This window comes from Psittacula echo, assembly GCF_963264785.1.
Source record: "Psittacula echo genome assembly, chromosome: 9".
Taxonomy (NCBI): domain Eukaryota; kingdom Metazoa; phylum Chordata; class Aves; order Psittaciformes; family Psittacidae; genus Psittacula; species Psittacula echo.
In genome coordinates, this window is record NC_137745.1 from 5203725 (window position 1) to 5220565 (window position 16841).

The 16841-nt window shown below is 44.5% G+C and overlaps 1 protein-coding gene across 1 annotated transcript in view; it reads left to right on the top strand.

Moving 5' to 3' along the window:
• Window positions 1-3065: 3065 nt before the first annotated feature.
• Window positions 3066-16841, top strand: part of FBLN2 (fibulin 2) — a gene marked incomplete at its 3' end in the record, with an annotated part of 74790 nt that continues 61014 nt past the window's right edge. Inside the window, exon 1 of the mRNA XM_080625676.1 lies at window positions 3066-5134. Coding sequence (XP_080481802.1) covers window positions 3754-5134 — 1381 coding nt within the window. The 5' untranslated portion in view covers window positions 3066-3753. The remainder of the gene's footprint in view (window positions 5135-16841) is intronic.

Consider the following 16841-nt stretch of genomic DNA (forward strand, 5'->3'; position numbering starts at 1 on the left):
TCTTTATTTTAGATGTGCAGGGCTTAATCTGTAGTGACATCTCAACTGAGCAGTGAAAGTCAATGACATTGTGAACAGTGGGTGAAGGACAGAGCTGAGAGTAAGAAGACTTGATTCTCATTTAGGTGAATCTGTTGTCCTGGTTGTGTAAAAGGACTTTAAGGAAAGCGTTAAAATGTTTAATGGAAACAAAGGATTGCAATAGTATCTGTTGGTGTTGGACTCCCCTATCCTCCAGAGATAGTGGGGTTTTTTTACCTCTTGGTGCAGACACCTCTATTTCACAGCTCCAGCCTTTGATGCCATTAGCAAGTAATTAGCTGCTGCCTCCAGAGCATCATTTCAGCACTGAGGAGGGATAGATCCAGAGGCAATGGCACATCAGCTGCATGGCTGGCACAAGCACACACACTCAGTTTGGAGGGATGCGCTTTCACAGTGGGGCTCAACAGCCGGGCCTGTGCTTCACTCAAAGCTGTTTTCTCAGTGCCTCAAGTAGAGACTGTTTCTTTGATATGCAAGTTTATGGGGTGGGGGAGTGATGGATGTGGAGAACAGATGGAGAAAGCATAGGGAAAACGCAGTGCTTGAGAGGAATTAAAAGAGATACTTTTTTGGGATCATTGCGCTAGAAACAAGGAGCCTCTGATGAAGGAAAGTGAGCCTGAGGATAGGGAAGATTGTGGTGCTATTGACAGAAAAGGGATTTGTAAGGATTTCAGCCTTATCAGTTTGAGATTAGTAGCTTGAGAAACCAAATGTTGAGGGATGTGGAAATGATTAAAAGAGAAAGGGTACAGAGGGACTGAATGAAGCATTGAGCAGAAGGGTTGAGAGGTGGGGAGCAGGGACAGGGCTTGCTGCAGAGAGGGGCCACCAGCTCTACAGCCTCTCCGTGGGCAAGAGGCAAGGGAGCAAGGAGAGGAACCAGAGGGGAAAACTGAAGGTGACCTGGACAAGCAAGTGAGCCGTTGGGCGGAAGAGGGATGCAGATAGGGAGAGGAGGAGGCAACTGTACAGGGGAGGGCAGTTGAGCAGCTCCTTTCACGAAAACAGGACTGTCCCATGATAAACCCTCAGCCGTTCTTGAACTTCCAGGCATGTTAGATATAGATATGACTGGCTTTCTGCTTCTTGCTTCAGCGTATGAGGTGATTTGGGGGTTTCTTGTTGGGAGTTCAAGTTTATGCCTGAGAAGTGAGTGCTTGTTTTGAGAAACCTGAAGGTACAAGCTGGAGGGCAAACTCTGTTTCACGGGGGTGTCCTGCTTCCATTGTCACATTTACCTTGCAGGCTGCACTGCACCAGGGCAGCAGTAGTTGCCTCATTACCAGCAGTAGTGAGCAGTTGCTGGTTGGATATAAAGTGAGTGATGCACACAAGCTTGCCCTTGATGTGGCCTATGAGTGCTGATTATCAGCTATGCTCAGCTGGCACCAGCACAGTCTGGCCAACAGACTTGTGTGCACTGGAGCATTGGAGCCAGGAGGTACCAATGGGAGAGAATGGTGGCAACATCCTGCTGTGGGACCCTTATGGAAGAAGCTTATCTTTAATTGTCCTTCCATTCATTATTTCCCAGCTAAAGCTATGTAATAATTACAAATTTGGATTACCTGGGAAAGCTGCTGAAAGTAGGAGAAATTATTAATTCCCAACCTAGATTCTGAAGAATTAATTGCAGCACCATATGTTGAAAATTCTCCTCCATGCAAAATACTCTGGGTTTGAGAGCAGTTCTGAAACAGTGAAGAGAAGGCTCAGGGGTGACCTTATTCCTCCCTACAACTACCTGACAGGAGGGTGAAGCCAGGAAGGGGCTGGTCTCTGCTCCCAAAGAACAAAGGATAAGACAAGAGGAAACAGCCTCAAGCAGGAGAGGTTTAGATGGAGATGAGGAACAATTCCTTCCCCAAAGGGTGCTCAGGCATTGGAACAGGCTGCCCAGGGCAGTGCTGGAAGTGTTCACACACCGTGTAGATGAGGCCATCAGTGACATGGGTTAGTGGTGGCCTTGGCGGTGCTGGGGAGTGGTTGGACTTGATAAGCTTAAAGGTCTTTTCCAATCTGGTTAATTCTATGATTCTTCTAAGCCATATTTCTGCCAAGTTTATTTTTCCTTCAACCTAAGTATCCTTTAGCACACTGACCCCATTACACTCACGTTAGTAGTGGAAAACCTGCATTTGTAAGAAGTCTCTGTGCACCATACTGGAGTCATTCAGGCTGCAGGTCAGAGCTATGGAAACTCTCAGCACAGTGTGTCCATATCTTATCAGCACAGCTTCTCCCGCCAGCAGCACCCCACACACTTGCTGGAAGTCCAGTTTCAATGGGAGAAGTAATCTTTCTGAATGGATTTTCTGGCAGGGTTCCTGTTGCGTGTGTGGCTCATTGTTCTTGCTGATGTGACTACGTTTTACCCCCTAGATTAACGGTTGTGGGTCATTATTTTTTTTGTTGATGGGAGAGGTTCTGGAAAAAGAGTCAGGCTGCTAATCCCATAAAATTCTATAGGAAACCTTTTTGGTTTTAACTACTTTTCCTTGTTAATTGTGTAGCTTTTTGAGCATGCTTTGGACACAAAGGACACCAGCTGATTTGCTTTAACTCTTAAAGTTTTCTGTGGTCAAAGGGTTTAGTAATTAAAAACAAACCACTTCCTTTTCCTCAGCACATTTTAACAAAGTGTAATTATACCAGTTCATTTATATATGTGTATATATATGTATATATATTCTGTTCATGGTATAATAATTCGCTATAAGGTGTTTCTGATGTCAAAAATAAGAGGTACCTGCCAATGGTGGCATATCCTCAGCTGGTGTGAACATCCACTGCATGTACAGTTGTAACTCGAGTGAAGTCAGAGTTGATCCCTCTGTAGCTACAGGCCTGCTGTGGAGCTGTGCCAGCTTCTGTGAGCTGAGGATCCGGCCTCTAATCTGTATTACAGGATAGCTAATATGATGCTTAACCGCACAGTAACCGCAATATACAAAGAAGTTCTATTTTAGCACAGCTAGAGCAAAAAAAATTAGCTGTTAGTGCTGCAGCCTGAAAAGCAAAAGATTGGAAAGTGGGGGAAAGAGGCAGGAAAAAACCTCCTCCTCTTTTGAGTTAACATGTGTACAGATAAATTCTCACGTCTCAAGGCTAAGTTTTGTCTGAGAAAGATCTTTATGATTTGGGTCTTTGTAATTAAACCAGAAAAAATAATTATCTTAAACTTACATCTGCAGAGGAACAACTGTGTGTTTACTTCTTATCTGCCACAAAAATCTCTCTCTTTAACTAGAAAGATTAACAAAAAGGCATTGAAGTATAAAAGCGTTCTTTTTATTGAAAATATCTACATTTTGTGAACAGATTCAAAAGAGAACAGTCAAAACCTTTTTTCTTTTTCTTTTTCTTTTTCTTTTTCTTTTTCTTTTTCTTTTTCTTTTTCTTTTTCTTTTTCTTTTTCTTTTTCTGTTTCAAAATGGGAGCGAAGGGGAAGCACGCAACTCCAGACTTAGTGCCTATGATGCTTGGAAGACATTATGATTAATTTTGTACTTAGGTTTCCAGATGTTGGATTTTGTCCCAACTTTTAAAGACCTCTAATGTTTAACAGGATATGTGCTGAGTATAGTCTTTAACAGAGTTTTCTTTCATAACTCTAGGATCTATGAGACAAGGTAATTCAGGAAAACACTGCAGATTCGGAGCTAAATCTACAGCCTTCTAGGAAAAAAAAACCCAAAACATTAAATGTGCAAGTTTGGACTGGAGCTGTGTTTGTTTAGGAAGACTATGGATAGGTACCAGAGCTGGCAGCAGAACTGTTTGAATGCCTTCTTTCTTGTGCTGCTGTGGAGCAGCATTTCCCATGCCCAGAGAGATTGCACAGCTGCGGAGTGCCAACCCCTGGACAACTGCATCGAGGATGTGCTGGAGCCTGGCGAGTGCTGTGCCACGTGCCTGCAGCATGGCTGCACGTGTGAAGGCTACCAGTACTATGACTGTGTCAATGTGGGCTTCATCAATGGCAAGGTACCTGAGGGGCAATCTTACTTTGTGGACTTCGGAAGTACTGAGTGCTCATGCCCCAAGGGAGGAGGCAAGATCAGCTGCCAGTTCATGCTGTGCCCAGAGCTGCCCCCCAACTGCATCGATGCGGTGGTGCCAGCAGATGGGTGTCCTCAATGTGGGAGAATAGGCTGTCTCCACGAGGGTCAGAAGTACGTAGCGGGGCACACCTTCCACATGCCCCCCTGCAAGGTTTGCCATTGCCCGAACGCTGGTGGTGAGCTGATGTGCTACCAGCTTCCAGACTGTAACACATTTGCCCTGAACACTGCAAGTCCAATAGATGCTGAAGACAGCGAGCCCGAGAGGCACTATGACGATCCATACAGCTATGACCAAGAGGCACCAGAAGGAGACAACGCCCAGGTGGAGTCTCCAAAAAAATACAGGAGTTACTCATCCCACCTAGAGCAAGAGAGCATCAGCCAGGAGCAGAGTGAGGATTATGACTACCTACCAGCCAGCATTGCTCCTCCAGCTTTGGCTCCGGCTGACCCACACACCGAGGAACCGGCTGCACTGCTCACCACACCAGTGCCCAGGGCCCCCTCTGAAGTTCGCAGTGCCACAGAGAGAAGTGAGCGAAAGAGGGTGCCCCGCACCACTGCAGCATCGCTTCAGCAAGTGACACATAAGGGAACACCAGTAACCACCAGTGCTCCTCCAGAGCACACAAGAGCCACCACTGAGACACCCAAGCACATGGAGGAATTGGAGAGGAAACCAAAGGGAAAGCAAGGCGACAAAGAGAAGCAAGATCAAGAAAAAGCCTCACACTCTAAAATGAAAAAGCATGCCAGAAAAGATGACCTAGGGAACAGCCTGTATCTAGGCTTGAAAGAGGTGAATTTGACAGAGCCAAGCGCATCAAAATCTTCCCATGAAACACAGGAGGGAAATGATTTCCCCAAGGTAAAGTTCAGTGCCACAACCTCTCCTCCTGTTGCTCTAAAGGAAGACCGTAGTCAGTCATCCCAAAAGCAGTCACAGACGCTTTATCGTTACCATCCTGAGGAGCACGGGGACCCCAACTCTATTCACACTAACCCCAGGTTACCAGAAGGTAAGAACTGCTTCCAGTGTAGATGCCTAGAGAACACTTACTCATAATAATGTTGGTGCATATCCACTGTTCTTTTCTCCTTATTGCTCTTCACGGGCATGAAACCAGTTACCTTCTTTGATCTCTGTCAGAGGATGGTTTGTGTTTCATTTGACATAATAGATCCTGTTTCACTATTGCCTGTCTTGATTTGATTTCACAGACCGTGGATGGTGTTTTCTGGTATTTGGACTTTATGATGATTTGTTGAACTCCAACCTTTTCTTTCCATTACTTGCTTTTAATTTCTAATGTGATGTTGGAGAAAGATCTTAACTCTACACACCAGGATTTAATCAGTTATCTGCTTGGATCCTCCAATTACAACTGAATGTAATGACATTTGTAGCTTTTATCTTTTGCTGGGGAGGAAGTGGTACGTTGTGCTTCCACTACAGGAATATTGACAGCACTTCTTGTAATATTTATCCCACGGTTGAAAGTCTGTCTAAGCTGGTTAGTACAAGAACTTGATAGATACACTCAAATACCCCGGAGGATTAGTAGGGCGAAAAAGGACTGCCTCTTGCCTTATGTTTTTTGAGGGCTGGAAGTTTACGGTGTTTATGATCAACTGTACGTATTTCCTCTGTGCCTCTGCATTCCTCTTGACATCTGCAGTAGGTGTTGATTATATGCTTTATGCAATGCTCATTACTGTAATGAATGCACACTTCATTGCTAGAAATTAGTACATATGCAGCTCATATTTCCAATTCATTTTTCATCAAATCAAGAGTAATATCTCCTTTTCCAAGAAGTGACACAAAATGGTCTCCTGAGACTCAGATGTATAGTGCTTGCAGTCTGAGTAGAGAATACTGATTACTCCCTAGACAGTGATACTTCTTCCCAGGTTATCGAGGTTGCCCTTCAACATCTTGAGCTGCCTAGTCCATCTACTCAAGAAGTTTAAGGGAGATAGGAGGAGAGCAGATTTGGAGCTGGGACTCTAGGTCCAACACAAACAGCACCTCATGACTGTTTACCACACAAAAGATGTGCCAGGTCCGTGATTGGAGATGGTGGCCTTTTTCTGTCACTTCCACTTCTGTTTTTGTTGTAAATACTTCCCTCAGTTAGTGAGGTAACTTGACTTCTGGATTTCACCAAAACGATGCTCTGCAAACCAGCCTTGCTTGAAGAACCTCACACACACTGTCCACTGAGATGCCATTAGGAAGTGTAGACTTTCAAAAATGATTTAATAGATAGTTCTTGTGCTCCAAGCCTTACTTCTGTGCTACCTTCTCTTCATGGATGCCTGTTGTATTTATTTCTAGCTCATTTTTGTTATGTGAAAGGTGAATCAAACAGGAGTGAATGGCTGATTATACTGGGGGTGTAGTGAACTGATTGCAGCATTCCTGTTTGTGTAACTTGGATAAGAGGGTCTGTCCATAACACCTTCATTTGCCCAGTTCAAATGCAAGTGGCAAAAAGCATCAGCCTATGTGATACACTGAGTTAATCTGCAGTATTACTGTGCAGCTTAAGCACAAAGCTCTTCTCTTACATTTGTTCTAGAGTCACTCAGATACACGTTAGTGGCAGCAGGATCATTCCAGTTTGGTGGGATTTTGTAATAGTTCTCCAGAATTAAGAAAACTGTCTGAGCCCAGGTTGGATGGGGCTTGGAGCAACCTGCTCTAGTGGAAGGTGTCCCTGCCCGTGGCAGGGGGTTGGAACTGGATGAGCTTTAAGGGCCCTTCAGCCCAAACCAGTCTGGAATTCTCGGATTCTATGAAACGTATAGAAGGCTTCACAGGAATTCACTAAAAATTCAGCCCAAGCTAGATGGCTATTGCATTTGTTCTTCCTATTAGCTGTATCCTGGCAGAAGAACTCAACTGTGGCTGGATCCCTGATGCCTTTGGTTAAAAACTTGGCTTCATTACTTATATTTTATATATCTCACTTTGGTTTTATATGTAGCTGAGTTTTCATCTCCCAAATCTCTAATGGCTCGTATGTAATCTAATGGTGGAAACAATGTGGAGGACTTTGGTGCTTAGGAAAGGTTAACTGAGTTTTGATTCTCCTTTTGCACTTTGCTTTCCCCTGTGTTTCAGTATGACCCATGCTGGTTCACTTCCCACTGAGCCCTGATCTGGTCCCTGGAAGAGTCTGTGTCCTGCTGAGGCCACCCCAGGGACAGCAATAACTGCATCTGAAAAGCTGCTGTCGTTAGACACAAGCATGTGCAACCAGATGTTATACTGCACTGTATTTTGCATCAGCCGGCTCAGATAATCCATTTAGCATCTTCACTCATGGACTTCAGTGAGGTGCCATTTGTTTGGGGACATTTTTTCCCCTCTCCTTATTTGGCTGCTCTGAGCTTTTCTGGAACCATCTGTTTTCATGGAATCCCAGCCTGGTTTGGGTTGGAATGGACCTTAAAGCCCATCCAGTTCCAACCCCTGCCACGGGCAGGGACACCTTCCACTAGAGCAGGTTGCTCCAAGCCCCTGTGTCCAGCCTGGCCTTGAACACTGCCAGGGATGGGGCAGCCACAGCTTCTCTGGGCACCCTGTGCCAGCGCCTCAGCACCCTCACAGTGATTCTCTGGGTGCTGTGTGGGACCAGGCCCTCTCTGGTGATGATCTGGGGCAGCAGAAGCACTCACAGCACCAGGGAGCTGCTGCCATCATAGAAATGGGCTCTGTTGCAAACCCACTGGTAAGGGGGTGACTTTGGGGAGCTGGTTTCTCTGTTCGTAAGGTGGGACGCACAGCACCAGCTCTGCAGGGCTGGGTGATCCCAGTGGATGCTTTCCTGCCTCTGACAGGGGTGGCTGTGGCTGCTGGGGGTTTCCAGCACACTGTGCTCAGTGCCAGCCCATAGCACTCCCCTGCAGAGGAAACATTGAGCTGTTACGCCATGTGTGAGTGCAGTTGTCGTATATCCTGAATACTTGCCTTACCCGGGTTGAAGAGCAACTTTCTTCAGGAACATACAGATCTATTGCAGTTTCTGTGGCAAATGCTAATTGCTCCATTCCTAAAGGAGCTGTAAGTGTAAAGCAGAGGTACTTGTTCTGCTGAGAAAGTATAAATTAAGTACTTTAACCAAGGGAAGGGTTGAGATTGATGGAGAATATCCTCTTTATACAGTCTCTTTCCAAACATTGATCTTACCCTGTCACTTACTGCAAGAGTAGCAAACACAGGGAGTTTAAGTTTCCATATTTTCTCATCCTAAAAATGCCCTGAGCAGGGGAGGGTTGGATAAAACGTATTTAAAGATCTTACTGTCAATTTTGTTATGATTTTCCCACTTTTTTCCCATTTCCTCATGCTCTGCCAATGGAGTACTGTTTCCTGGATCAATGTAACTCAGGTTGCAAAGAGCCTTGTTGTGAATGGGTTATATTTTGTATTCTGGGTTTGGCAGACTGGATAGGAATTTGTCTAGCTTGGAACCTTTGTGTTTCGGAATGGAGGTACTTTTCCACTTAAACCAATCCCCAGTTGTGGGTGAGTTTATCCTGGTTGTTTTTAGAGATAAGGATAATTGCTCTCCAGCTGCTCTCACCAATTTGCAAGCTGAGAGCAGTGGATGAGAGAATGGCATTTATGGCATGTGAATCCTGATCAGGTAGGAGGTACTAGGAGGCTCTCTAACTTGTAAGGATGTAGTTGGGGTTTCAAACAGCCCATCTACTGCATGATTGCTAATACTGAGGCTCATGAAGGAAGATGACCTTGAATTTCTGAGCTGAGGACAATCAGGAAATGAGCTCCATGAAGCAGACCTGCAGTGAGGTCTTCCCTGAGCACACCCACCCTTCATCACTCCTTCTGCCACCATAACATGCACTGCAGGTGGGAGGATGCTATGAATGGTGTCTCGGAAACACAAGCTATTTGCAATTACGTTGTATTTTTTGGTATCAGGTGAAGTGTTCTTTCACATCTCCTTAAATTACCTCAGGCTCTATTCTACTTTGTCTACTTCATCCCAGTTCTTTCTGCAGCAGAAAGCAATCAGCTTTGAGCCCTCAAACTAGGATAACTTGAGGAATAAAAATAAACCTTGGGAGAGTGGGGTGTGGAGAGAAAAGCCTCTGGGCCTGCAAGTGCGAATCAGCATGAATTCCAGCCCCTGGGGACTGTGCTCAGTTGTTTCTTTGGTAGTTAAAATTCTGAGATAGTAAGATTATGGAGGAAGATAGTGTGAATGGAGATAAGGCAGGCTGAGATAGAGGAAGTCTAAAATACTGTAAAATTAAGAAGAGTTTTAGGAGAGAATTGCAAAATAGATGTCTCTGTTGTGCCAACAATGGCATTCAGACCTGAGAACAACCAGCCACTGGAACAATCTCCCCAGGGAAGTGGTGGATTCCCCAACACTGGACACTTAATATTCAGCTTGCTAGGGTGCTGGGACATCTATTCTAGACTGTGCTTTTGCAGGAAAGGTTGGACCAGATGATCCTTGAGGTCCCTTCCAACCTGGGATTCCCTGATTCTGTGATTCCCTGGACTGCCAGATGTGGCCCGACTTTCCATTTCCAAAGCTCTTGCTTTCAGTGGAAGCAGCATTAGGCCTGTAGTTCCACTTGAGGAATTTGAGCATGTTTCAGAAGAGCTGATGCATCCTGCCAGCCTAGGCACGCAGCTGAACTGTGGGCACCCAGCCTTGCCCTACCCAGGAGCATACCTGTGGATTCAGTGGTCATGGGTTCGTGTTTGAGTCTAGCTGGTCTCTGAACATGTTGCTGCGTGACTGCTGCTTGCCTGTTTGTGTTTTGGGAGCTGCTGGGGGTCAGACCACTGCTGCTGCTTTTCCAGCTGGCTTCAGGTCAGTGTGCCTCTCAAAGCTGCAGATACTGAATGTGGAGCATTGTTCTTTCTTTGCAAGTGAAGCATCAGAAGTGTTTCTTGTATTTGTATATTCTGATTGAGACATCCTACAGGGATGTAGGAAAACAATTATATTTTGCTGTCAGTGGTTTGTAACATAGAATTTATTATACTGAATACCAAATCTGCAGCCTGCCACTAGCACATGGCACATGCAGTGACATTCCAGAAACACAAACCTTGCTTCAGTGCAGAACAGAATTTCCTGCAAAGCAAACACTGACCTGAAAAGTGTGTCATCTTCTGCAGCTGGTGTGATAATGTGGTGTAGTCAGAATTCCCATCACTGATAGTGCATTTATGCGCAGCTCTTCCGCTGCAGCACAAGGACTGGTACTCAGGCAGCTGGCTGGAGCAGTGTTTTATAAGGAAATTCATTGTGTTAAGTGTTGGCACCAAGGGGAGGTGCAGAGAATGTTTGAAGAGAAAGTGAAGCAGGATGAAGCATTCACACCTGGCTGAGGAATGTAGGTGGGCACTATGGTGTCCATGTCCTTTCCTGTCCCAGGGGAGCACGGTGCTGCTGGGACAAGCCCCAAAGGCAGTGTTTGCATGGGACAGGTCTTCCACAGTGACACTGAACACAGGCTAGGGCTTTCAAATATCCTTAACTTCATGAGATTTAGTTACCAAGAGAGTACAAATCTTATATTGAAATAATAAATTCTGTTGGAGTTGAGAATCTGACCTATGGTGGCATCAAAATATGTTTGGAATCCCATCCCGTGTACCTATTTTGTAGAGGTAAACATCACCGTTTGTGAAAAGTTAGCTCTGTCCATGGCGGGCAACAAGAACATTTGATCTCAGTTATGAAATTAAAACATGCTGGAGACAAACTGTGGAAATAAGATGGGAGTTTTCTTGTACAAATGAATGAAGCACTTGAAAAGCTCAGGCTGCTGGGCTCGCCAGGTTTCCTGAGGGGACTGCGTTTGTTGGTTATTTATTGCATGTATCTGAGAGTATTTTTGGGTTCGTTTGCATGATTGATACTTTTTCAGAAGGCAGAATTGAAATGAGACTTCTTTGCAGCAGTGTTTGTAGTATTCTAATCAATCACTGAGGAATTAAAAATGACCCTGAAAACAGCTCCTTGTTAGAGGAAGGCAAATAGAAGTACTGTGTGATTCAAATTTGACGAGACAATAAATAACCTTTTGAACAGTTTCAAATACATAGGCCAAACAGACATAGCTTTCTAGCATCTGCTTACTCATGAAAGGATTTGTAATTTCATTACCCTGGGCCTCACAGTGAGCAATCTCTCCTACCTCTTAGGGATTCTTAGGTAACAAGCCAGCAGTAATTGGAATTTCATGAAGATCCCCTTATGTGTGAGCAGGTTTTATGTTTTACTGACTATTCCCAGTCTGCCTGTGCTATGCCTGAGATGACCAATTCTCTTCCAAAGCCACCAAAAAGTCCTGAACTGCTATCCCAAAGCAGTGGTGGTGTGGGCACTAAGCCAGAGTCTGAGAGGGATAAGTGGAAAAAAAGGAATTGTGCTACCTTTAGGAGCAGCAAACCTCCACTGAAGGGTTTTCCCTTTCTTAGCTTTGCCTGGGGGCCAGGGAGCTGCATCCCCTGTCTATGATACGCATCTCGAAAGCAATGAGCATCATCAAAGGGAACCTTATAGCCTTACTGCTACCATTCACAGGACAAGTTGTTGCTGGCATCTCCAGTGACTGGTACTGTACAGGAACAGGTTTGTATACAGAGTCGTACCCCTTTCCACAGGGCTTATGTGGTGAATTGGGCATATGAGTATGTCTCAAGTAAGGTAAGTGCTTAGGATAAGCTTTATTTTGTATGAGGTCACTATGTAGAAATCTTATTTCAAGAACAAGAATTTGCACCTTCTCTCCTGTGTTACGTATCTGTGCTGCACCGTTACCTTCCCTCTGGTTTTTGGCTGTCACTGGACCTCACTGTGGATTTCCCCCCTCCTTGTTTGATGCTGTCTCCTCTTCTCTCCCCATAGCCCTCTAGGAGGCACATTGTGTGGTTTCTCAATTAAGGAATTGTTTCCTTCCACCTGAAGCAGCACTCTGGGGCATGCTGGTACCTGCAGGTTGGGCTGGAGTGGCAGCTCCTGGTTGCTGAAGTGGCAGTGGATGGCTGCAGCCCAGCATGGGGGCTTGGTGGACTAGCACAGGGACTTTGCAGCCTAGTGTTGGCCACCAGACACTGGAGACAAGTAGAGAAACTCTTCTGAGAGAGCTGCAGGAGGAAGGCTTGCCTGCAGTGGTGCTAGGGAAGTCACCAGGTTAACAAAACCCATATAAACTGTGCTCAGACAAGTGCTCAGTACGGGATCATCAGTGAGCACTGCTGAAAAGGGACAGAAGAGTACCAGACGGGTTAAAACGTCATGGCCATGCATAGCCCAAGAAATACATAGTCCAAGAAATTTTAAGCTGATTTTACATGGTGTATTCTGGTCTTAGTATGTCACTGAGATGTTTTGGTATATTTCTTTGAGTCATAACCTCGATAGCACCATGTGAGGGCTGCAGTCTGGCATGAAGCTGTAATAGTACTCACCTCCTCCTTATATTCACTGTGAGCAACATCAGCTGTGTTTGGAGCAGGGGAGCTGGAGTTTGACTGGAGCTGGCTCATATGCAGGGAACAGAATTGAGAAGAAAATGAATGAGCTCTTGCAGCAAGAACATCTGGCTATACTTCAGTTTCTTTTTCTTCTCACCTCTCACTATTTATATGTTAGTTTCTGTCTGAGGTTTGAAAGACATTGTATGTGCTACTTACTGGAAGCATTTTCTGAGCACAAGTTAAATTGATTAATATTACAGAGTTATACATCTTGTATGAAGTGAAGCATCAGAAATGTTTCTTGTATTAGTGTATTCTGATTGAGACATCCTACAGGGATGTAGGAAACAATTATATTTTGCTGTTAGTGATTTGTAGCATAGAATTTATTGTACTGAATACCGAATCTATAGCCTGCCACTAGCAGATGGCACATGCAGTGACATTCCAGAAACACAAACCTTGCTTCAGTGCAGAACAGAATTTTCTGCAAATACTGACCTGAAAAGTGTGTCATCTTCTGCAGCTGGGTGGTGAAAGCAGATAGCCTTGGCTAGCTTTGGTACTGAAAACATACCTTTTGAATGAGAGTGGAGCTTAGTGTATATAATGGTCACTTCTTACAACTCTTTCGAGAAAGAGCTCTTTTGCACTGAACGAGCAGAATGGGAAACTTTCAGCTTGTTCAATGGTGTTTAAAGAGTCTTCTTTCTTTATTTTTTTTTTTAGTAATGATTCTGAGAGATCACTAGGAGGAGGACTTCCAGATAAGAGTATTAAGTCAATCCATTGGCTGCTTGGTGGCATGGAAAGCTTTACACACACCCAACACCTCTGCCAAACACAGTCAGTATTTGGCCATCAAGCCTTCAGTTGATGGCTGTTTCTCTCTACAGCTCAAGTAGACCTATTGTAATTCTTCAGCTATTTCTATAAAACATCTTGTTTATGGTCTATAAGCAGCCGAAGATTAGTATAGTTCTTCCTCTAATCCAAGAATTCTTCCTCTGCAATGTGCATTAATTTTCCTTTTGTTGGAATTTCCTTGCATGAAACTACTCATAGCTTTAATTTCCAGATTCAGAACTGCAGCTTTCTAGCCAAATGATTTTGTAAGAGATTTACTCTGAGGGACTGTTTTCATTGAAGATAACATACACTTAAGTAATGTCTCATGTAATAATGATAAAACTTGTACTTTTGCTGGTTCTGGATCAAAGTTGATAAGCTCTGCCTTAACTCGTGGCACTGAAATCAAAAGAAACTTATAGTACACATCAGCAATGGCTGGGTTTGGTATCGGAACTTTACATAGATATTTAATTTGAATCAGCTTGGATTGACTGGAGTCACAAGCAAATTGTGTTTTTCTTGTCTCTCTAAGTGGGGTGTAAGATAAGTATGGAGACTTCCCAAGATCTTGTGCGCTGGTCTCAGAGGTTTCAGTTGTTTCATTAAACTAACGAATGTGCTTTACATATGTTGTTGAAGAATGGACTTTTGCCTTGCTTGGCCTCTGGCCCTGGGAAGCAGCATTCCTGGTGGTGCCTGCACTATTTCTCCTTTGTTCTTGGCCTTGGGGACGAGAGAAGCAGGTTTGAATTGTTACGAGATTCTGTTGTGGGACAGGCAGGGACTCTAGCTCCCGGAGTGTTAGGTGAAGCTAACCAAATCAGATGAGAAAAGACTCTTGGTGTTCTTACTCTTGATGGATGTAACCAACCAGTTAAAATGGATAGGAGCTTGTGGAGTCAACCAGTTACATCTGCTTTTCAGCGTGAATAATTTGATATGCTGAAAAATTCTGACGTGTAGCAGAGAGGCCAGCATGGGCTTAATATTTATACTCACACTTCTGTGCTAAGATTAAATGTGTCTAACACATTGGGGCTGAAACTAAGCATCCTTTGTCCTTCAGTTCTGAGTCCACATTCTCACTTTGGTGAGTGCTGGCCCTGCAGAATGCCAGGGCAGCCGTGCAGAGCAAGCAGCTCCTGGGTGAGGAAACGTCAGGGCCTTCAAAGGCTTCATCAACACTGCTGTTTGTCTGCACTCCTTCAAACCATGGGATCTGACCTTTATTAGGTGATATTAAAGTCCTGGTTTGGAGTGGGGAGCAGCTTTACATAGTCTTGAAATCTGAGCCTGATATTTCAGGGGGGTTGCACACTGATATTCAGCTTTTCAGTCGTGTTGGTAACATTTCTTCAAAAAGAAGACTTTGAAGGTCAAATCCTGTCCTGTCATTGCCATATTAACCCCATTTGTTTCAGTAAGGAGTACACTCATTTTAGCTGTATTGCTGCTTTCTGTAGTATTTTAAAGCGGTGAAGGACAGCTGTTTCAGCGCTAGAAGTCTTAAAAGTTAAATTCTATCCCTAAGAAAGAACTCCTTACCTCTCCCATGAGCATAGAGCAGTTGCTCTCTCCTCACACGCCTTCCTTTGCAGTCACAAAAAACTTGTATATTTTTCAGGCAGACTCAAATTCCCCTCCCAGATCTTTGAGTTACAGTAAACAAAACCCTCATAAATAAACCCCACGATCGTTATACAAATACTTTATGATACCCGTTTGTCTTTTTGTTTGTAAATTCCACAAATTGAATGTCAGGATAATGGATATTTATGGAGATGCAGTCGATAGCAGTGACTGAGCCCACAGCACAGCACAGTGCCAAGTGCCTCTTCCAATGACAGGTGGGAAAGGGCTTGATGTGACTGATCCAGCATCACAAACCACAGTCCTGCAGGAAAAAGAGCTGGTGCTGATCCGTGAACATGCTTCCCCCATCCATGCCTGCATGGAACTGAGATCCACACTGCTGCGTTTCAGGTGAGACTCAGGAAAGTCCATTCTGTTCCAGGGAGTTAACCCTGCACCTGACCATAAGTATGAATGTGTAAGTACAGCCAACACTGATGTACAGATTGTGTGGGACTCTGTGGGGTATCAAATACCTTAGAAAAAGTGCAAAGTAACTTCCAGCTGTGTGCTGGGGACCTGGAAAATTACTTTATCTTGTTTGTCTTTTTCTTACTCCTTGGTGGTAAGACTTGATTATTAACTTTAAAACTGCTGAGTGGCTTTTAAGTACTTGTGTATTTATAAAACCACCTCAATCTGACACTAAAATACTTCTTAACGTTCTCTGACTCAGTCTGTCAAGCAGGGGAGAGTTCAGTCCTGCAGTGGTGATGGACATTGAAAAGAGAAGTTTTGTAAGCAGGAGTTTATAAGTGGCAGAATTACTCCACAGATTTGCATGGTGCTGTAGGAATGCTTGCTAGCTCAGTGTAAAGATTCAGCATATAGACAGATGGAAACTCCATTCATGCCCCTGAAAAGTGAGGTACTGCAGAGAGGTCCTTGGGTTTGGTAGCAGGAGGTTGAGCTGTGCTGCAGGTATCCCTCCTGAACCAGGGAGCCTTTGCTTGGGTGAAGGAAGTGAGACCAAAGTCCTCAAAGCCATGCAAAGTAGTGTTTGTTCTGTTGCTTTAGCAGCTAAGCCCTTACCCAGGGTTTGGGGACATTGGTGTCTTATGGAGTATATGTGAGTCTTGTTTCAGTACTTGTTATGGGGGTAGCTCTTGGGGGGTTTATTGGGAATTGAAAGTTAAGGATTGGTACTGTTGGTAGTGGGGGATGGTTTCTGTTCAGTTGGATGTTAGTGGGGTGGCTATGTTTTATTCATGTGGCGTGGGGATGTTTTTCATGGCTGGTTGAGGGCTATTGTTGACTTGCTTGTGTTGGAGATTGTGCAGGGCTTGTCTTGTGGAGCATTTTGGGTAGTTTAGGAGGGGAAAGGATGAGGTTTAGTTTAGGAAATAGTTTAATGTAAATTTAGGAAATAGTTTAATGTAAATTTAGGAAATAGTTTAATGTAAAATACCAGCTTTGGGAGTTGGGGAGAGAGGTTTGAGTCCTCTTTTTCTGAGATCACAGAATCACGGAATGGTTTGGGTTGGAAAGGACCTTAAGATCATCCAGTTACAACCTCCCTGCCATGGGCAGGGACACCTCACCCTAGACCATGTCACTCAAGGCTCTGTCCAACCTGGCCTTGAACACTGCCAGGGATGGAGAATTTACCACTTCTCTGGGCAACCCATTCCAGTGCCTCACCACCCTCACAGTAAAGAACTTCTTCCTTGTATCTAACCTGAACTGCCCCTGTTTCAGTTTGAACCCATCACCCCTTGTCCTATTGCTGCAGTCCCTGACAAAGAGTCCCTCTCCAG